Here is a 23,838-nt window from a genome sequence, read left to right on the forward strand (position 1 = left end):
AAAATTCGCCAAACAGCTACAAAATTTTGTAAATGCTCTTTTATAATTGCTAATATTATCTAGTCATGGACCAGAAACTAACAAAAGCACTAAGCAGACCACAACTGGCCTGAACCAAACTTGCATTTCCTTCATTCGCACTGATTTGTTCATTACAATACTATGCAGTGAGGTCTTTTTTTTTTTTTAATTTTTCTTTATTTATGATAGTCACACACAGAGAGAGAGAGAGGCAGAGACATAGGCAGAGGGAGAAGCAGGCTCCATGCACCGGGAGCCCGACGTGGGATTCGATCCCGGGTCTCTAGGATAGCGCCCTGGGCCAAAGGCAGGCGCCAAACCACCGCTGCACCACCCAAGGATCCCCTGCAGTGAGGTCTTGATCTGAAACTTAACCCAAACCTAACCTAAATCTTTTTCTTTTTTTTGTAAAGATTTTATTTGTTTATTCATGAGAGACACAGAAAGAGAAGCAGAGACACAGGCAGAGGGAGAAGCAGGCTCCATGGAAGAGCCCAATGTGGGACTCGATCCTGGGACCCTGGGATCATGATCTGAGCCGAAGGCAGAACCTCAACCGCTGAGCCATCCAGGCGTCCCGAACCTAACTCTTTCTATCAAAGAATTACTATGTTCTTGGCTCACTTCTGCACTCAAAAGAACATAAACTAACACATAGTTCTACCAGTTTTTCTCTTTGCTTTATATCCCTCTCGCCATTAAAGACTAACTCGTCTATAGTTTCTCCTTAACCCTCTCATCTCAATAAATAATCTGGATGCCTTTCTGTCCTTTGAAATAAAGGAATCCTCTCCTCTATTGATTCTGCTTTCTCAACACGTGAAAAGCAAGAATGCAGAAAAGTTCCGTAAGTTAAAGAAATTTCAAAATGCCTTTATAATCAACAAAATCACTTTCACACAGAAACACTTCCCAGTAGATCTAATCCAGAACAGGGGATGAAATTCAATTAGAATATCAATACAGCACATATTTGCTATGGAATAAGGCTTCTTGTGTGGAAATGGTACTAAATAACATTAAAATCACAATTAGCAGACCAATCCATGATTCATCTTATGAAGCAAATCAAATCTATTAATCAGTCATTTCTAATTTTATTTGAGCAATAATGGAAAGAAAACTCTGATTATAATGAAATGAATCAATTAAATAAACAACTGTACTTACGTGTTAGATGAAAGATTCCGTCACAGGCACTGATATGAGATAAAAAGGCATTTCCCAGGCCTTGACCATTGTGAGCTCCTTTCACAAGACCAGCAATATCCACCACATTTAGAAAGGCAGGAATTTTGCTGAAAAAAAAAAATTCAACAAAAGATTTTATATAAAACAGTACTAAGAAGCTGTTTGTTAACCAAATCTATTTCCAAAATATTTTATATGAAGTAATCCTTTCCCTTCTAGAATAATGTTTAGAAGAGTCTCAATAATGATTTCATAAATGAATACCAAAAAATTAAATAAAAAATAATCTTTTAATACTTTAGGACTTTCTTACCTAGGAAAATGAAGGAAAACTGTAAAGCAGAATAGATGTTTTTACTGTGTCTATAAAGAACTAAAACTTGGGGCGCCTAGGTGGCTCAGTCAGTAAAGCATTTGCCTTTGGCTCAGGTCATGATCCCAGCATCCTGGAACAGAGCCCCAACCTGAGCTCCCTGCTCAGCGGGGAGCCTGCTTCTCTCTCCCTCTCGCTCTGCCCCTTTCCCCTGCTCCAGCTCTCTCTCAAATAAAATCTTTAAAAAAAAAAAAAAAGAACTAAAACTCATACCATTAATTTTACTATACTGTTCTGTTGGGCCATGCATATAGACACAAAAGCAATGGAGAATATCCTAAGAGAACACTGATTAAAAGTAATCATCATAGAATGAGCCAACATCCTTTGTAATTAGCACTGGACTAAGTGTTTTTACATGTATCATTTCAAACTTCAAAACAACCCTATCAGATAAATGCTATTTATTATTTATTAAATCTACTATAAAGATAAGGAAGTTGAAAAATAAATGAATAAATAAAAATAAAGATAGGGAAATTGAGCCTGAGAGGAATTAAGAAATCTATTTATAGTCAGGGGATTACTCAGCTAGTGGTGACAAAACTGGGATTCAAACACAGGATATTTGGATTTGCATTTAATCATCATGTAGGTAATATAGACAAAAATACATGTAATGATGTGAACTAGTTATTAGTATAGTAATAACCTAGTTGTTAACAACAGCAACAGAAATAGAGGTATATACAAAATAACCTTTGCTTTTTGTTCAAAGTAAAGGCATAGTTAACATAAGCTAGAAATCAAGTTAGGAAAACCAGCTGGCTATGTAAATACAGAGATTAAAGCACAACTGAGGGACGGCTGGGTGGCTCAGCAGTTGAGCATCTGCCTTCGGCTCAGGGTGTGATCCTAGAGTCCTAGGATCGAGGTCCCACATCGGGCTCCTTGCAGGGAGTCTGCTTCTCCCTCTACCTGTGTCTCTGCCTCTCTCTCTCTGTGTCTCTCATTAATAAATATAAGATCTTTTAAACATACATACATACATAAATAAAGTACAATTGACCCTTTAACAACACAGGGGTTAGGGGTGCCGACCCCCACGTGGTCAAATATCCACATATAACTTCTGACTCACAAAAAAACTTAACTACTAATAGCCTATTGACCAGAAGCTTTATTAATAAACAATAACAATAAGCAGTTGATTAACATGTATTTATATATATTATATACTGTATTCTTACATATAAAAATAAAGCTAGGAAAAGAAAATGTCATTAACAAAATCATGAGAAAGAGAAAATCCATTGACAGTACTGCATTGTAAAAAAAAAAAAAAAAAAAAAAAAACCTGTGTAAGTAAAGTAAGTACAGTTCAAACCCATGTTGTTTAAGGGTCAACTGTAATTATGAATTAACAATTTTTTTTGATTTGCTTAACCACAAAGAATCCAAAAATCTGTTACAGAAAAATGAAGATGGGTTCCAATTCAGGATTTTATTTCCATAAAGGCATTTAACCAATGGTCACTAGCAAAGGAAAAGGGAAATCTTGAGAAATTAATTTCTTCACTGCCTAAAACTTCAATAAATTTGAAGTCTAAGAGCTTTATTATTGTTGTTGTTCTCTTCGGGTCTGAAAAATTTCATCAATGTTACATAACCACACAGTCTAGCAATGACAAGGTCCCACATCTAAAGAGCTGGAGTGGGGAGAGAAGGCAACAGCAATAACAATAGCAGCTAGGCCCTGTACAAGGCATCTCGGCAGGAGAGCAATCTAGCAGTAGCCAGGGACCAAACCGGCAGTGTCCAAAGCAGCCAACAAGACAGAGGGGTCAAGAGATTGGCAACACATAAAGGAATTGAACAAATAAGCACATTAATGGAACAACTGGAGAAATCTAAATGGAATCTATGAATTAGATGGTATAATACAAGACCAATGTTAATGTCATAATTTTGGTGGTTTATTGTGGTAATGTAGGAGAATGTCTAGGGGCGCCAGGGTGGCTCAGTCAGTTATGTGCCTGACTCCTGGTTTCAGCTTAGATCATGATCCCAGAGTCCTGGGATGGAGCCCCATGATAGGCCCCTCACTCAGTGGGAAGTCTGTTTGAGGAATTTCTCCCTCTCCCGCTCTCTAAAATAAATCAAATAAATCTTTAAAAGAGAGAAAAAGAGAGTAGGATACCTGGGTGGCTCAGTCAGTTAAGCACCTGCCTTCAACTCAGGCCATGATCCCGGGGTCCTGGGACTAAGCTCTGAGTCCAGCCTCTGCGCAGCAGGGAGCCTGCTTCTCCCACTCCCTCTGCCCTTCCCCTCACTCATACTGTCACTCTCTCTCAAATAGATAAACAAAATATTTTTTTAAAAAGAGAGAGAGAATGTCTGTATTTAGCAAATAAAAATTGGAAGAACTGAAGTGCAATGTGGCGTCTCAACTCATTCTCATAGATTCAAAGAAAATTGGGGGAAGGGTACACAAGCATTCTGTGGGTAATTCTGCGTCTCTTATGTAAATTTGGAATCATTTAAAAATAAAAAAGGTTTCAAAAAGAAAACAGAAGTCAGTTTGCGGAATCAATTTCAGGAATATAATTTGAACCATGTCCAATGAATGACATATTGTAACCAATTGAGTAACACTTCCATGAATAAATACGTGAGTGAATAAATGAAGACAAGAAAGCTCTTCCTTACAGAAGGCCAAAAAATAAGAAATGAGGGGATTATAAAATCACCATGTGGCAATCATCACTATAATAATTAATCAAAAAAAAAATAATAGATGCTCAGACTAATGAATGAAAGTTTTAAAAAGTGAATAAATTTGATATACATTTTGTGATTATAACTCATAAGAATTGTTGATAGACTAGATGCAGGGCTGGGGAAAGAGAGGAATCAAGGATAAATCTTGGACTTTGACTTAAGCAACCAGGAAAATAATAATGCTATTTATTGGATTATGAAAGTCCTGAAGAACAAGTTTGGCACAAGGCAGAGTGAAATGAAGTCCATTTTGGACATGTCAAGTCTGAGGCACCTATTTAGTCACCAAAGTGTGAATGTCAAGAAAGTAATTAGATCTATCTGTAGATCAGCAGAGTTTAGGACTAAAGACAGAAATTTAGGATTTATCAGCACATTTCGAATAGTGAGAAACTAAAGGCAAATTAAATTCTCAATTAATAGGGAAATAAACTGTACATTCATGTAATACAGTATTAAACAAAGTTATATTAGAAATCATTTAAATCTGTATGTTTTAACCTAGAAAAATATTAGCAATACCCCAAGTAAAAATATATTCTATTTTGTAAGTATGTGTGTATACTTTTAAGGAAAAGTATGGAAGGATACATCTCCAAAGTATTTATATCTATGATACCACGGTAAAAGTATAGGTGATTTTCACTTTTCTCTGTATACATATCTATATATCTGAACTTCTACAATGAACCTGTATTATCTTATTTTTTCTTTTTTTTTTTCTTTTTTTAATTTTATTTATTTATGATAGTCACAGAGAGAGAGAGAGAGAGAGAGGCAGAGACATAGGCAGAGGGAGAAGCAGGCTCCATGCACCGGGAGCCCGATGTGGGATTCGATCCCAGGTCTCCGGGATCGCGCCCTAGGCCAAAGGCAGGCGCCAAACCGCTGCGCCACCCAGGGATCCCCTATCTTATTTTTTCTAGTTAAAGATATAATACATGCTTGTTACAAAAACTTCAAACAATATAGAATATAAGAACGTAAAAATCAAAAATAAATACAAAGAAAGTAAAAATCACCCAAAAATTCCACTACCCAAAGATAATTGTCAAATAGTTTCATATATTTTCTTATGAATATACATACCCACATATAATTTTACATGAATGGAATCATATAATACAGGCTACTTACTCCTCTACTTCATACTTCCCCCCAAAAAATAACTGCCATGTTAACAGCTAGATGTACCTTTTCTCACCCTTCCCTAGGCTCTCTATATTATAATCACCCATAATACAATAATGTTACATTAATTCTGGAGGAAAAAACACTTCTGTATGATTTTTTTTTAAGTAAACTATGCCACACATGGGGCTCAAACTCATAACCCCGCGATCAGCAGATGCATCTTCTACCAACTGAGCCAGTCAGGCACCCCCTATATGATTTTAAGTATATCACTTGTATATTTTTACTCAGTCTATATAGGGTCAACAAATAAACAATGGCATAAAGATTTTACCTTGCTGGTTTGTGGTACTGGCAAAGAAAGTCAAACCTTTCATCTGGCACAGGTACTCTGCTCTCATTAGGATCAATTGTGCAGAATGGGAAGTTTTCTGCTGAAGCTTGACTGTTGGTTAATACATTGAAGAAGGTAGATTTCCTAAAATAAACAAAAACAACTTCAATCAATTCTTAGGCTAACAATGAGAAAAATTTATCTCATTCTCATTACAATGCTCAAATAAGATCCATGATGATTACAAAACCAATCTGGGAAGGAAAGGTGGAAAATAACAAATGAATGAAATTTACTAACATATGAATTTTTTTACTAACAGAAAAGAATTTATAACAATGCAGCTCATGATTTATAATCAGATTACGTTGTTAGTCTATTTGAAACTTGAAAAGCACTTTACTAAAGAATCTTTTATAAGTAACAACTAGTTTCACACACTATAAAAAGTATTTTATTCCTAAAATAGCCATAGTATCAGTACCACTTCACCGATATATAATACAATCTTCTCTAGCATAAATGTAGAGAGGTGTGCAACTAGCTAGCTCAATCACTTCCCAAACATTCTGAATTGGGAAACAGATGCTAATTATCTACTTGGAAATGGGAAGTTGGAGCTCAGATTCCCTACTAATTGTTAGTAATACAGATTACTATTAAGTCTAGAATTATGAACTGTGAATTATGAAAATCAAAATGTGGATTCTTTTCAAGGTATAACAAATCAAGGAAAAAATCTATTAATAACTAGTCTTTCTAATTATCTGATTCCTATTAGGGAATATATGCTTAGAAAATGTTGATTCATATTAACACCAGCTACATTTCTTTTCCTTCTTTTAAAAGTAGGCTCCACGTTGGATGTGGAGCCCAATGCAGGGCTTGAACTCCTGACTATGAGATCAAGACCTGAGCTGAGATCAAGAGTTGGATGCTTAACCAACTGAGCCACCCAGGCACCCCCAGCTACATTTCTAAAATAAGAGTGTCAAAAATCATACAGTAAAATCCTAAACAAAATGTGATTTTTAAAGGTTTGTTGATCTATTCTGTACATTTTTCCAATTTTATCACTAATATGGACAGCAGAGAATTCACTATGGTGAACTTTCTTGCTTCAGAAATAGGACTGTAGCATACACGAGGATTTAAAATGAAAATTACTGATAAGTATTTTTTTAAACTGTAGGAACTGAGGAAGTAGTTAAGCATTATGTGGGAATTATAAAGACAGTACTAGCTAACTCTTGCTAAACATAAGTATGTAAAAATGTCTGCATATGGACCAAATTTGATAACAAAATAAAATTCAAAAAAGTACAATGGTTATGTCAGGATGGTGAGATTATTAATAATTATCACTCTTTTTCAAACAATTTTTAAGATAAAAATGTCTATTAAGATGTGACCTAAGCCTATAGGAAGAAATTTATTTACTACAATTAGCTCATCTGATTGAACTTTTAACCAAAGAAGCAACCCCTTTAAAAAAAAAAAAAAAAAATCCTTGAGGATCCCTGGGTGGCTCAGAGGTTTGGCACCTGCCTTCAGCCCAGGGCATGATCCTGGAAGTACCGGGATCAAGTCCCACATCAGGCTCCCTGCATGGAGCCTGCTTCTCCTCTGTGTCTCTGCCTCTCTCTATATCTGTGTCTCTCATGAATAAATAAATAAAATCTTAAAAAAAAAAAAAAAACCCTAAGATCCTTCTAAGAGAGTCATGAACAAAAGGCAACAATCACTACTGGTGATAAGAATATTTTGGCAACAAGACATATTAAACTTGTACCTGACTATAGGTCTTTAATTATTATTCATACATCACATTCAGACTAAACATTTTGGAATAAAGAAGAAATGTCTGCAAAATAGCCACATCGACCATTACTGGTAACTCAGAGTACCACTGGCCAAATCAGTAGCCTTTAAATTCCTTCTTTATAACAGAATTAACTAAGAATGTAAAGGTATACATTACCAGGCCTCTTTCCAGACCTGGTGTTAAGTACCAGTATTTTGAAAATATCTCACGTGTTGCATATGTAGAGTCATGTTTTGGACCAACAGGCTACATTCAGATTCAGCTAACAATCCACTAAGCAATACTGAATGTTGTAGAATTTATACTGGCAATCTCTCAGTCTGGTAACGATCCCAGAACTCTAGGAATGATAATTAAAAAGAAAACACCACTTTCTTTTTCTTTTAACATTCTTTTTTTTTAAGTAATTGCCACACCCAGCATAGGGCTCAAACTCACAACACCGAAATCAAGAGTCACATGCTCTTCCGACTAGGCCAGCCAGGTGCCTGGAAGTCACTAATTTCTGTAAAGCTAGCTTTTAATTTCACTCTTGTTAAGATATATGTCACAGTACTTAATTTAAAATAAGTATTTTATTGTGTATTTATAAAGTTCTTCTGTATATTTTTAAAGTTCTAGTCCATCTACTTCCAAAAAGATTCTGAAGCTCAATACAATTTTAAAAATCAACACATTTGGGGCAGCCCGGGTGTTCAGCAGTTTAGCGCCGCCTTCAGCCCAGGGCCTGATCTTGGAGACCCGGGATCGAGTCCCACGTCAGGCTCCTGGCAGAAAGCCTGCTTCTCCCTCTGCCTGTGTCTCTGTCTCTGCCTCTCTCTCTCTCTCTCTCTCTCATGAGTAAATAAATAAAATCTTTAAAAAAAATTCTCTAATCAAAAATGACTGGATACTAACCTAAATCAAGTCTTTAGATATTATTCCACTTTACAGGAAACACAGAGGAAAAAAGAAGATATTAAATGACACTACAGAGAAGCAATCAACAAAATTCAGAGTTTGGAAAATTCTGTAAGACAAACAACCAGATTTCTTCAACAAGTCAATTGGGAGAGGGCAGAAATTCTGTTTCTGGGTGAGATACACACTCACAGCGGACTGGAACTCTCTCCCAGAACTAGAAAAGCCATGTAAACTCAGATTACAGAAAACATCTGTTTGAAGGGGCTAGAAATCTGGAAATGGAAAAAAAAATCTCAAAGAAGTGATCTGACCACTTTCACTCTAGGAACATTTGCCCATTCAAGACAGAGGAAGGAGGCCAAGAAGCCAGGCTTTACACACATGGAAAGCTGATGCTGGAGGACAGAGAGGGCAGCAAAGCCTCCAGAAAAGTCCCAGACTTCAAGAACATGACCAGTTTTCACCTGAGGATATTTCTCCCAAGATGGAAACTGCAAAATGTGCTGAAGTAATGGTTACATAAATTGACCCACTCCCATATACTTTATTCCCCTCCCCACAAAAATAAATAAATAAATAAATTGGTTGTCAGAATAACCCATCAAATCCTTATTTACCTAAAATTTAACTAAAATATTTTATACCAGCAATGAAAATATTACAAAATAATGTTACAATAAAAGTACTTAAAGTAAAATGTACATATATTAATTAATCCGAACACATACAGAACACTTGTACCTTTGGGAGGGACAATTTTATTTTTTTATATTGTAGTTTAAAAATTGTTATTATTTTTAAAAATTGTTATTACTATAGTCATAGTAATTACAATATAAAAAGGCAAGAGAGGACTTATGCACTTATTTTCAAATTTATGGCTACCATTATGATAGTATTTTTGACTGCCTGTCTTAACAAAAATGTTTTATACTAAGAAAAAAGTTATCTCTTAAAACAGAGAAATACATAGAAAAAGTAAGTTCTATTGTCTTATACTGCGAAAATTCTTACATACAGCCAAACTAAACTTGGAAGACAGTTTATACAAAATATCTCACCTTGGCCATGGATTTTAAATTTCATAAAGTACAAGTCATTTGTACCTTTCAAGAGTTATAAATACAAAAAAGTAAAATGAAATAAGGAACAAGGAAAAATTTCTCAGGATTATGACTATAGGCTTCAGTGGCAAGTTAAGCCATTTTAATCTATTCCAATCTATTAAAAGGAGCCCTTACAAATGCAAAGAATTTAAAAATTTTGGCCTATGTCTAGAGTGTTAAAGCCCATAAAACTTTTTGCGAAATGAGGATTTCTCACACACACACAAACAGACATATTTAGGTCCCCTTAAGGTTATTATTAAAGCTTCAAAATAGGAGAAAGATTCAAAATTGTAAGAATCTTTCTTATGCAAGAATGGGCTTGCATAAATATTATTTAGCATTGATAGCATTAAAAAGAAAAAAGTAACTAGACTTAATAAATGCCTCCCTCCATTGATGACTTAAATATTTTTGAAATTACATATTTTACTATAAAAGTAAATCTGACTGAAAAGACGTTTAATCTAAAATCTTACACAAAATTACAATATGTTTTGGGAAGTCAGGATGCCAATGCAAATTCCCTCAGCATTCTGAATTAACCATTTATTTAAAAAAACATTATAAAAACATAGAATGTTCTTTCACTAAAGCGTTAAAAAAAAAGTATTTGTCTCATAGGTAACAAAAATTAACATGGATGACAGAAGTAAAACCACGTATATTTCCTAACTGTAGCAGGTGAGAGGGCCTAAAACAGTAACACCCAAGCACCAAAAATCATACCTAGAGTTAGATCTTAGTTTCTAAATACCATTTTCCAATAAAAGAAACCAGGGGCTCCCTAGAAACAAGGTTGGGACAGGAAACATATAGTAGCCTGAAACACGTTATAGTGTCACAAACGAGAAGGGTTCTAAAAAAAGAAATAGAAAAGAAAAAGATGGGGATATGTCAAAAGGACACAGGAGGCAACTTGAAAGAACTCCCAATGGTCAAAGCCAAAAAATTGTTAATAACAAAATAAATACTGATGATACTGGATTACAACTCAAAGAATACAACAAATTTCAGGAAGTCTAAGTAGACGTACATAAATGATTGAATACGGGGGAAAAGACAAATCTTTCTTACAGATTTAAAATAACATAAAAGGAATAAAGGAGGTTAAAAAAATCATCAATAAAACACCATACTAATAATTCCTGCAGACAAAATCCACTGAGGAATTACAAAATTTAGTCAAATATTTTTTTAAAAAATTATTTTAAAGATTTATTTCTTTGGGGCACCTGGGTAGCTCAGTCAGTTAAGTGTCTGCCCTCAGGTCAGGTCATGATCTCAAGGTCCTGGAATCAATCCCCAAGTTGAGCTCTCTGCCCAGTGGGAGTCTGCTTCTGCCTCTCCACCTGTCCCTCCCACCCCCACTAGTGTTCTCTCTCACGCGTGCGTGCGCTCTCTCTCTCTCTCAAATAAATAAGAGACACTGAAAGACACTGAAAATAAATAAGAGAGAGAGAGAGAGAGAACACGTACCCAAGAGTGCTCAGGAAAGGGAGAGAGAATCCCTAAGCAGACTCCATGTTGAGTACAGAACGTGAAACAGGGCTTGATCCCACAACCCTAAAATCATGACCTGAACTGAAATCAAGAGTTGGCTGCTCAACTAACTGAGCTACCCAGATGCCCCAGTCAGAGAAACTTTAAGGAGAAACAGGATATTTGAATAGCCTCAAATTATTTTTCCCCTATAATATTAATTAATTACTGTGGATAGCTTTAACAAATCTCCACAAATTTTTTGATACTCCTTCCTTCTGAGGGTGGAGCTTCATTCCCCAATCCTTGAGTGTAACTGGACTTAGTGACTCGCTTGGAATTAATAGATTATGGAAAGGTAAAAATGTTACTTTTACAGTGAAGAAATCTGCCAGTCATCACCTTAACCAATGATCAAGTTTAATATCACCAGTTATAAGTTGTTTTGATGTCATATACCCCTTAATACGCTATGAGGATACGTCACCTCCACGGTATTCTTCTCAAAAGTCCACAGCATGATTTCTGATATCAAAACATTACAAAGCTATAGTAATAAAAAAAAAAAAAAAAACAGTGTGGAACTAACATAAAGATAGACATAGAGACCAGTGTGCCAACACCACAAAATGGGGAAAGTACTGTCTCTTCAACAAACACTATTGAGAAAACTGCACAGCCACATGAAGAAGAATGAAGCTGTATCCTTACTTTACATCACATACAAAATTAACTCAAAATGAGTTAAGGACCTAAACGTAGGACCTAAAACTGTAATATTTCTAGAAGAAAACATAGGAAGGAAACAACAGAGTGAAAGGACAACTTTATAATGGGAGAAAATAACTGCAAATCATGTGTCTGAGAGGGTTAATATCCAGAATATTAAGATAAAAAACTCCTATAACTGGAGGAGCCCTGGGTGGCTCAGTGGTTTAATGCCTGCCTTCGGCCCAGGGCGTGATCCTGGAGACCCAGGATCGAGTCCCACGTCAAGCTCCCTGCATGGAGCCTGCCTGTGTCTCTGCCTCTCTCTCTGTTTCTCATGAATAAATAAATAAAACTTTAAGAAAAAAAAAAACTCCTATAACTCAACAACAAAAGTAACCTTAAAAAGCTATATACATGGACAAATGATTTGCGTAAACATTTCTCTAAAGAAGACAAACAAGTGGTCAATAAGCTCCTGGAAAGATTCTCAACATCCTTAATCATCAGGAAGATGCATATCAATAACACAATAAAATATCAACCTCACATTTACTAGGATGGTTACTATCAAAAAACAGACAATAACAAGTGTTGGGCAGGATGTAAAGAACTGGAACTCTGGTACATTGCTGATAGAATAGAAAATGGTCCAACCACTATGGAAAACAGTAGGAGGTTTCTCAAAACACTAAAAGTAGATTTGCCATATGATCCAGCAATACCACTTCAAGGTATTTATACAAAATTAAAAGCAGGATCTCAAAGAGATATTTGTATACCCATGTTCACTGCAGCATTATTCATAACAGTCAAGAGGTGGAAGCAACCCATAGGTCTATCAACAGATGTATAGATAAGGAAAATGTGGTACGTACATATAACAGAAAACTACTGGCCTTCAAAAGGAAAATCCTGTCACATGCTAAAACACAGATAAACTTTGAAGACACTGTCCTTATGCTCAGTGCTGAGTGAAATAAGCCAGTCACAAAAGGACAAATACTATATGATTCCCCTTATATGAGATATCTACAGGAGTCAAAATCATATAAACATAAAGAAGAATAGTGGTTGACAGGGACTAGGGAGAGGGAGAAATGGGAAATTGTTCAATGGGTAGAGAGTTCCAGATTTGCAAGGTGGAAAAGTTCTAGAGATGTGTTACCTAACAATGTGAATATAATCAACTGAACTGCACTACTGAACTAGTGAACTGTACACTTAAGTTTAAAGGGTAATTTTTATTTTTTTTAATGATTTTATTTATTTGAGAGAGAGAACAAGTAGAGCGAGAGAGAGAACATGGCAGGGGGGGGCAGAGGGAGAGGGAGAAGCAGGATCCATGCAGGGAGCCCGACATGGGACTCGACCCCGGGTCTCCAGGATCAGGCCCTGGGCTGAAGGTGGCACTAAACCGCTGAGCCACCCGGGCTGCCCCTAAAGGTAACTTTTATATTGTGTTTCTTACCATAATTTTTTTTAAAGTTCATAGCATGAGAAACCATCAAATTTGAATTGAAAGACATTATACAAAATACCTACATACATACATTTCAAAAATAAAATTTTCCATGACCTTTAAAAGATCTGTACTAGAAAAAAAGGACATTAGTGGGAAACCTGGTGAATTCCAAATAAAGTCTACAGTTAATAGTAAATCAATAAATAACTTTTTAAAAAATCTGGAAAAAAAAAAAAAAAAAGTATGGGCAGCCCAGGTGGCTCAGCAGTTTAGCGCCACCTTCAGTCCAGGGCGTGATCCTGGAAACCCGGGATCAAGTCCCACATTGGGCTACCTGCATGGAGCCTTATCCTCCCACTGCCTGTGTCTCTGTCTCTGTCTCTGTCTCTCTCTGTGTATCTCTCATGAATAAATAAATAAAATCTTTTTTAAAAAATCTGAAATTATGTGGTAATACAACAGAGACCAGAATTCACGGCAGGGGATGGGGGGGAAAACCACTGAAAATTAAAAGATTTAAGAGAAAGCCATCTATCAAGTACTTTAAAGGGACACAATTACTGCTAAAATAATAAAAGGAAAGACTGAAAAGGAGAACAGACCTGTCATCCAAAAGATTATTCAAAACACATTTAAAAGAGAAAGCAAGTAATTCCTAAATCACAAATTTCCATGAAAGAGCAGGCACACTGGAATGCTGACAAGCATACAATAAGACTAAAGTTCATTTAAAACGGTACTGGGGAGCTTTGCTTTCCCTTCTACTATGGACTGCCCTCCTGCCATAAAGAGTATAAACTCAACAAAACATATGAAATAACAGTTCTCAGACAGAAGACAGTATGCAGCACAGCACTGTTCCTAAGAAAACAACAAATGAACTAAGCTCTACAACTGCCCCAGCTGACTGACTAAAAGTCATTTCAAAGCCCCAGCACAGGGAGGGAGAACCAACAGAACCCGGTAGTCATGCTAAGTTAAAGAGACTGAGATGAGAGTTTGAGAAGGCCAAACCAGCTAGAATTTACAAGGCAGTGTAATGGAAAGGAGCTGCACAGAGGGTGGGCTCTGGAGATCAGCAAAAGGTGTCCTCAAGACTATTGCTAAGTAATGATTTGTACATGAGAAAATTCAGTCTCCAAAAGGCCAGGGGAAAAAACTCAAAAGCAACAGAGTGAACAATTCTCAGGCTCACACAGAGCTTGGAGTAGTTCACAGTCCTACCAGTCATAGTAGAGAGATCATATAATATAAAAGAACTTGGGTACAATCCTCAATATAGTATCATGTTAATATGAGAGCTAAAGAAGCATGAGAGCTAAAACTATTATGAATTCATACTAAGAAAACATAATAGGAAACCTCATAACAATCAAAATGATACACAAAAATACTAAATGCTAGAACAAAGTCCAACACTTTTCAAAGCAATATTTATAAAATTCATCCCTCAACATAAAAACCCAATGTCTGGAATTTCATAAAAATTACAAGGCATGCAAAGAAGCAGATAAGTATAGACCAAAATCAGGATAAAAGCCAATAAATACTAACAAATCAGGTAATGATAGAGATGATGGAATTAGCAGATAGGGACCCTTAAGTAAATGTTGTAAATCTTTTTAGAATTTAAGGACATAAAGGGAAATATGAAGTCAATGAGGAATGAAAGAAAAGAAATGAAAACTATGAAGACAGAATTACTGTATGAAAAATATACCATATGAAATAAAATGAAATTGAAAAATACACTGAATATGATTAGCTACAAATTAGATACTGCAGAAAAAAAGATCAATGAACATGAAGACAGAGCAATGGAAATTAACAAATGAAGCACAGAGGAAAAAAATGAAAAGATTGGAGGAAAAAATCCCAGAGTCTCAGTGGAATACTATACAGAGGACTAGCACACTTAAAACCCAAAAGGAGAGGAAGAGGGATGGACGGTGAGGGCATTCAAAGAAATACTGGCCAAATATTTTACAAATTTAATAAATATCACAAGCTCACAAACCTAAAATCTCAACAAATGCCAAGCAATAAAGTCTTAAGGAAAACCACACCAAAGCACATGAAAGTCAAACTGCTAAAAACTAGTAGTAAAGAGAAAATTTTAAAGGCAACTAAAGGAAAAAACAAGATATTATGTACAGAGAAACCAAGATTAAGAATGACAACTGTAAAAAAAAAAAAAAAAAAAAAAAAGAATGACAACTGTTGGGATCCCTGGGTGGCGCAGCGGTTTAGTGCCTGCCTTTGGCCCAGGGCGCGATCCTGGAGACCCAAGATCGAATCCCACGTCGGGCTCCCGGTGCATGGAGTCTGCTTCTCCCTCTGCCTGTGTCTCTGCCTCTCTCTCTCTCTCTCTCTCTCTCTCTCTGTGTGTGTGACTATCATAAATAAATAAACATTTAAAAAAAAAAAAAAAAAGAATGACAACTGTTCTCTCATTGGAAAGCTGGAAGAAAATGGAAGTGCCAAAAGAAACTTCAAAGTGCCAAAAGAAAAAATGTCCCTGGAATTCTTCCCAGTGAATATCTTTAGAAAATGAACGTATAATAACCACATGAAAAGATGCTCAACATTATTAAGCATCAAGGAAATCCAATTCAAAACCACAATGAGATATACCTCACACCTTGGCTATAATTAAAAGGCTAATAACAGTGGGATTCCTGGGTGGCTCAGCGGTTTAGCGCCCGCCTTTGGCCCAGGGCACAATCCTGGAGTCCCAGGATCGAGTCCCATGTCGGGCTCCCGGCATGGAGCCTGCCTCTTCTTCCTCCTGTGTCTCTGCCTCTCTCCCTCTCTCTCTATATATATATATCATAAATAAATAAATAAATAACTCTTTTTTAAAAAGGCTAATAACAAGCATTGGTGGGAATGTGGTGAAACTGGAACACGCAAACTGCCAGTGGGAATGTAAAACTGCACGGTTGCTTTGGAAAACAGTTACACAGTTCCTCAAATAGTTAAACATAGGGTCACCACAGAACCCAGAAATTCCACTCCTGAGTATACAAGAGACATGAAAATTTATCTATACACCAAAATTTGTGTATTCTAAGGCTGGAACACAGAAAGTACAAATAGCCTGTAACATACTGTGGTAACAAGAAAGTAGAAAATACTCAAAATAGAGAACATATCAGGAAAGCAACTGATGGCCAAATATGGGCAATTTGAACAAAATTAGTAATAACAGTAACAGATTATAACCAAGAGAATAAACTAAGAATCCAATCCTGATATAAACAAATTATAGTCAAATATTTGAAAAATGGGGAGCTCTTCTTTACAATAGAATTCTAGCCAATAAAATCTCTATTATTCATTCTATAAATTGTTCCTACTATAAACATAAAAGGAACAATGGATATTTTTAAATCGCCTTTTGGTAAATACAATAACTATTTCAAGCAAGGAAGCAAGGATCATTAATGCATGCCAAATTAGGGGCAAATATACAAGAAAACTATTTACATAATTGCAAAGTATCTCCCACAAGATATTTATTAATTGCAATGGGAAATACAGTAACTCAGGGAAGAAACTTGTCAAGTATCTCCGTAGACAAGTGATGAAAGTTAACATCACTAGTAATCGGCGAAATCAACATCGCATGCTTCCTGATATGATGTACTAAGAAGTATATGTCAATTCTGTTCCCAAAAGTGCATAACCTGAATTTAATCAAAAGAAAACATTAGGGGATCCCTGGGTGGCTCAGCGGTTTGGCGCCTGCCTTTGGCCCAGGGCGCGATCCTGGAGTCCCGGGATTGAGTCCCGCATCAGGCTCCTGGCATGGAACCTGCTTCTCCCTCCTCCTGTGTCTCTGCCTCTCTCTCTCTCTCTCTCTCTCCCTCCCTGTCTATAATAAATAAATAAATCTTTAAAAAAAGAAAAAAGAAAAAGAAAACATTAGACATCTCATGCAGCGGTACCAACTAAAAGAGCTATCCCACGACACAATGAAGAAGTCAGGAATAAGAAAATGTAGTTTCTCAAACAAAGGCAATACAATGGAGCAAAGAAAACCCTTTCAATAAACAATGCTAGAACAACTGGACATCCACATGCAAAAAACAAAAAAGAATCTAGATACAGACTTTACACCCTTCACAAAAATTAACGCAAAATGGATTGCAGACCTAAACATAAAACGCAAAACTACAAAACTTCTAAAAGACAGAAGAAAAAAACCTAGATGACTTTGGAGATACAACACCAAAAGTATAAGCCATAAATAGAAAACCTGGAGTTCACTGAAATTAAAAACTTCTGTTCTGCGAAAGACAATGTCAAGAAAATGAGAAGACAAGCCACAGACTAGGACAAAGTATTTGCAAGAGACACATCTGATAAAGAACCCTTATCCAAAATATATAAAAGAACTCTTAAAACTCCAAAGTAAGAAAACAAACCTGATTTTTGTAACAGACCAAAGATGTTAATAAATACCTCACCAAGATATACAGATGGCAAATAAGCAAATGAAAGATGCTTCACGTTATATGTAATCAGGGAAATGCAAATTAATATAATAACAGGATACCACTACACACCTATTAGGATGGTCAGAATCCAGAACACTGACATCAAAACCTGGTGAGGACGTGGAGCAACAGAACCTCTCATTCACTGCTGGTGAAATGCAAAATGATACAACCACTTCAAAAGTTTTTTATAAAACTAAACAGACTCTTACCATGTATTCAGCAATTGTGCTCCTTGGTATTTACCCAAAAGTGCTGAAAACTTATGTCTACACAAAAATTTGCACATAGATGTTTATAGCAGTTTTATTCATAACTGCCAAAACCTGGAAGCAACCAAAACATCCTTCAGTTGGTGAATGGATAAATTATGGTACATCTAGAAATGAAATACTATTTAGCACTAAAAGGCAATAGTGCTAAATGAAAAAACATGGAGAAACTTCAATGTATATTACTAAGTGGAAGAAGGCAAAGGCTTCATACTGTAAGATTCCAGCTATATGACATTCTGGAAAAGGCAAAGTTATGGAGATAGTGAAAAGATTAGTGGTTTGGGGAGGGTAGGTGAATAGGCAAAGCACAGAGCATTTTTAGGGCAGTGAAATTATTCTGTAACAATGGTGGATACATGTCAATATGCATTTGTCTAACCCCATGGAAGGTACAATGCCAAGACTGTACTCTATGGACTTTGGCTGATAACAATGTGTCAATGCAGGTTCAATTGTAACAAATGTTACACTCTGGTGGGGGAATGTTGATAATAGGGGAAGGCTGTGCATGTGTGAGAGCAGGGATATGTAAGAAATATCTCTGCCTTCCCCTTAATTCTGCTGTGAACCTAAAACTGTTCTTAAAAAAAAAAAAAATTAAAAAAAAAAAAGGCAGTTTCTGAGGCACTTGGGTCGTTGCTCAATTGGTTAAGTATCTGACTCTTAATTTCCACTTAGGTCATGATCTCAGGGTCTTGAGATCAAGTTCCAAGACCAGCTCCACACTCAAAAGGGAATCTGCTTGGATTTTCTCTCTCTCTCTCTCTCTCTCTCCCCCTCTGCCCCCACTCACACATTCTCTCTCTCTCTCTAAAATAAATAACTTATTTTATTTTTTTTTAAAGATTTTATTTATTTATTTATTCATAGACACAGAGAGAGAGAGGCAGAGACATAGGCAGAAGGAGAAGCAGGCTCCATGCAGGGAACCCGACGTGGGACTCGATCCCGGGTCCCCAGGATCACACCCCAGGCTGCAGGCGGCGCCAAACCTCTGCGCCACCCGGGCTGCCCAATAATTTTTTTTTAAAGGCAGTTTCTCCCAAAAGCCTCCAAGCCTCACAGCCATAATAATGCACTGAGTCAAGGGAAGCTAATTTATAAAGGGTCACTACGTTTAAAAAATAAATAAATAAAGCAAAACAAATCTAGAAACCAAATCTTCAAGTTCTTGGGTTTGGTATTGTTTCTACTTCATTAAAAGCAGCCATTAAAACACATGTCTTGATCATTAAGACTTACACACTACATCAAGGAAGAAAGAAGTATCCCACACATAAATAATTCCTGAGTGCCTAATAAATTCTAAGTGCTAGGGACATCCGGGTGGCACAACTGGTTAAGCATCTGACTCTTGATTTTGGCTCAGGACATGATCTGAGGGCCTGGGATCGAGCCCAATATTGGGCTCCATGCTCAGCAGGGAGTCTACTTGAAGATTCTCTCCCGCTCCCTCTGCTCCTCTTCCCACTGGTGTTCTCTCTCTCTCAAATAAATAAATAAATAAATCTTTTTTAAAAAAAATTGTAAGTGCTAGAAATATAATAAACAAGAAAAACATAATCCTTGCCTTCAAGAAATTTAAATTCTAATTGGCGGGGGGGGGCGGTAGAGGCATGTTAAACTGATTAAATTAGTATATATGAAGCACAGAGAATAGGAAGTGTCACACAGTAAGTGTTCAATAAATATCAGTTATCAACCATTATTAGCTATAAACATTACCTTTAAGTTTTTAAGCAATCAGCCTAGTATATGCTAAAAAGAAAATCTTACTTGTCTAGTTCTCTGAAAATGAAGACATTCTTTAGATGGTTTCTGTATCAAATGTCCTTATTTTTGATCAGCAAGCCATCTTTTAAAGAACCACCCTTGTACCCAATCTATCTCTTGTAGATCTATCCAGAGGTAGATGTGTTCAGTCAGATTTCCCTACACAGTAATCTGAATCACTGGAGAGATAGCAGGAGATAAGAAACACTCAGTTCATATGGCTGAGCTCCATATGGACCCATCTACATCAGCGTTACTCTGGCTCCTGTCCTTCCTGAGGTCTGGCTGTTCAGGTTGTCCTTCAATTCTATCCTTCCAATAATTCTCTTCTTCCTGTTTAAAACAGCCAGAACTTGTATATCTTACAAATAACCCTATCTGATACAGTTAGATAACTCTGCAAAAAAGAATGTTCACAAACAAGTGCCAAAAATCAAACTAACCATTATTAAAATGAGAAAAAATTTTACTATTTGTAAAGTATACCTCAATAATACAGGGACAGGGGTAGGAAAGGATGACAGTGGGATGAGCATTTAATTTAAAAGCATAAAAGCATAAATATGGGGGATCCCTGGATGGCTCAGAGGTTTAGCACCTGCCTTCAGCCCAGGGCGTGATCCTTGAGTCCAGGGATCGAGTCCTACGTCAGGCTCCCTGCATGGAGCCTGCTTCTCTCCCTGCCGGTGTCCCTGCCTGTCTATCTCATGAATAAATAAATAAAATCTTTAAAAAAAAAAATTAATAGCATAAATAGCACATTTATCCTGAATAATATATTTTTAGGTTGTTTTCATGTACATTAATTATATTGCATTTTATGGCTAAAATGTTCACATAGGAAATACTTCTTAACGTGTCTCAGTTTAACATAGTCCCATTTAAAGTCAAGCTGCATTGACTGCAGTGATTTTAAAAGAGACGTTAATACCTAAAAACTGTCTTACTAGTGAAATAAAGCCCACAACATAATGATCATATCTTGCTTTCAAGTTTACTGACAACACCCTACAGTACTTTGCTTAATTATTTGTTTTGCTTACATTTCCACTCTCTATTTAGTCTTACTTTGCAAGCAGCCTATATCACAGCAGGAAACCCCTTCAAAATGCAAACCTCTCCAGCTCCAGGAAAGACTGAAATTAGGACAGCCACACTTGCTCATGTTTTACATTACAAGAATTTAAGAACTGCCATAGTTAGCCATACCATTCATTCACTAAAAAATCTCTAAGACAGGGACTCCAAGGAACCCATGAAAGAACATCATTGTCCTACTTGCCACCAATCGAAAAAACCTAGTACATGCCAAAACATATTCATTCCCCTTAATAAATCCATGTTGGATCTGTTACCATTATTAGTACATCCTAAACACTTTTGAGACATTTAAGGTAAGAGGTATTAAAAAAGAAGGATAAATAATGAAAAAAAGCAGACTAAACAGCCAAACTGTACATGCAGTATGGGTTATACGAGAAACTACATATATTTCCTACCACTGCCTTATTTGCAAATAAATGATTCATTTTAGTTTTAAACATTACAAACTCAACATTTTGCTCTGATAACTTTCAGATTTAGCCACTTTATAATAGATACCTTTTTATCTAGCAAATTCCAATATTAAACTCAAAATTGTTATCTTCTTCTCCTGTAAAAATTAAGCCATCTGATCCCTGATCTCTCAAGAATCTAATCAACTTTATAGTGGGACTTTAAAAGTATCCTACCACAGTCAACCTAGGTAGGTACCCTACATAGCCAGGGAGCATAAAAACCATATTTTAACTACTTCAATTCCACTTAAATTCAATACTGAACATCTCCTGACAGTGTTTCAAGCAAACAGAGCTCATCTGGTTCAACCTAATGTTTCAATTCTCTTTGGTTCTTCCACTACTTTAAGCAAAACAAACAACATAAGTAATTCAAGTTTCAACACAGTATCTGTGTAAAAAATCCAAAATAAAACACATCCAAATGAAAACCTTGTTTTGCCAAAATTAATACTGCAGCTTCCCAGACTCTTTTCAATTTAAGTTTTAATTACCACATGAGTTCCCTTTTCTACAAGACTCCAAATACTTACAAGATGAAAAGCAGAAAAGCCCAACATTCACCTACCCAACATTTGGCAATCCAACAATACCAATTTTCAAGGAGGTTCCAAATCTTCCAATGATTGGGGGTGGTTTAATTCCATCACCTCCCTTTTTGGGGGGCATCTGAAATGTCAAAACAAACATACATATAAACAAAATCGTTTACTCTCTCCATTAACCGAAAACACATTTCATCACACAAAATACATTACTGAGGAACAAATTAAGAATGAAACATAGCGTACACACCAATCCAAGATCGACACGGGGCTAAACGCACTTTTTCAACAAATATGTAAAAAGTTCTATAAATAGGTCTGATTCTGATAGCTGTCAAGGCAGTTGCTCCTAAGAAGTCCTAGAAAGATTAATCTAAAAATATGCGGCACCATAAATCAAACTGAAAATTTAGCTGCCAATCTTCTATCCATACTGTTCGCAAAACTCGTTCTTTCTTCATCTGATACCGAGTTACAAAGCAAGCAGAAGCGGGAGCACAGAGAAGGGTCCAAGGAAACCCACTCTCGTACCACCAGCAACGCGCCACCCCCCACCCCCAAAACCATTCCTCTTACCTGGAACCCGACCCTTCCCATTCTCCCCACGAATGGACACCCACCGCGATGGGGGCCTTTCCAGGTCTCTGGGACCTCTGGCACCGCAGGTACACGCTCCACGGTCCTGCCAAGCAACCTCCAGAATCTACACTCTGGTCACTTCTAGGCGTACATGAACCTACTAACTTTTTATTTGCAAACTGAAACTTTGGGCAGCCCCGGTGGCTCAGCGGTTTAGCGCCGCCTTCAGCCCAGGGCGTGACCCTGGAGACCCGGGGTCGAGTCCCGCGTCGGGCTCCCTGCGTGGAGCCTGCTCCTGCCTCTGCCTGTGTCTCTGCCTCTCTCTGGGTCTCAAGAATAGATAAAGAAAATCTTAAAAAGAAAAAAAAAGGCAAATTGAAACTTTCTAGGTCCCTGCTAATCTGGCCCCTCCAACTCCCTACTCCCTCCGTGCGGAATTAAACCCGCTTTACCGCCAGCTGAACTCACGAGGGCCGCGCACCGCCCGTTCCGTGCCCCGGGACCTGCAAGCGCGCCCCGGGCGCGGGCACCTGCCGAACCTGCCGGGCCGCGCCGAGGCCCTGCTCGCGAAGGGCTACCCCAGACTCTTGATCTCCGCCCCGAAGGCCGGGATCGCCCTCCCTTCTCGGGCTCGGAACTCACACCTGTGCCCAGCCAGAGCCGGGCCCTCCGGGCAGCAGCGGCGCCTCCCCGGGCCCCGGGGCTCCGGGGCCGCAGCCCCGGCCGAGGCGGCCCCCCCCACGCGCCCTGGGCCCGCGGCGCCCCCGCCTCCGGAGACGGCTGCCCCGGGCGTGCGGGGCGAGGCGCGGGCCGCCGGAGGACGCGCGGCCTAGTCCGAGAGCGCCTCATTCATCCACGCGCCCCACGCCGCCCTGCCCTCGCCCATCCCGGCCACCCGGCCCGGCCTCACGCTCGCCTCCGGGCCGCCGGCTGGGCCCGCAGACCGGGCGGGCAGCGCGCCCGCGGGCTCCCGGAGGGACTCACCGTGCTCGGGCCGGGCGATGACACGGGGTCCCAGCGGCCGCGGGAGACGGGTCCTGCCGGCAAAGGGAGGCGGGGAGGAAGGAGGAGAAAGCGCAAGCCCGGCCCCTCCGCCGAGCGGCACGCACGGCGGCGGCGGCGGCGGCGGCGGAACGGGCGGGCCGGGCTCCGGGCGGCACCTGCGCGCAGACCGCGCGCCGCGCGCCGCGCCCCGCCCCCCGCGCCCGCCCGCCCCGCCCATTGGTCGGCCGCGCCGGGGGGCGGAGTCACGCGGCGCCGGGGGGCGGGGCGGAGGGAGGGGCCGCGCGAGCCCGAGCCCCGCGCGCCGCGCCCCGCCCCCCGCGCCCGCCCGCCCCGCCCA

General features: G+C 38.5%; 1 protein-coding gene across 1 annotated transcript in view; it reads right to left on the reverse strand.

Moving 5' to 3' along the window:
* OLA1 (Obg like ATPase 1) overlaps window positions 1–23,631 on the reverse strand; it is a 163,869-nt gene extending 140,238 nt beyond the window's left edge. Inside the window, exons 1-4 of the mRNA XM_041723246.1 lie at window positions 23,481–23,631; window positions 21,941–22,041; window positions 5,775–5,918; window positions 1,192–1,319 (exon numbers count right to left, since the gene is read on the reverse strand). Of these exons, the coding sequence (XP_041579180.1) occupies window positions 1,192–1,319; window positions 5,775–5,918; window positions 21,941–22,041 (373 nt within the window). The 5' untranslated portion in view covers window positions 23,481–23,631. The remainder of the gene's footprint in view (window positions 1–1,191; window positions 1,320–5,774; window positions 5,919–21,940; window positions 22,042–23,480) is intronic.
* Window positions 23,632–23,838: the final 207 nt, after the last annotated feature.

Source organism: Vulpes lagopus, chromosome 11, assembly GCF_018345385.1.
Source record: "Vulpes lagopus strain Blue_001 chromosome 11, ASM1834538v1, whole genome shotgun sequence".
In the NCBI taxonomy this organism is placed as follows: Eukaryota; Metazoa; Chordata; class Mammalia; order Carnivora; family Canidae; genus Vulpes; species Vulpes lagopus.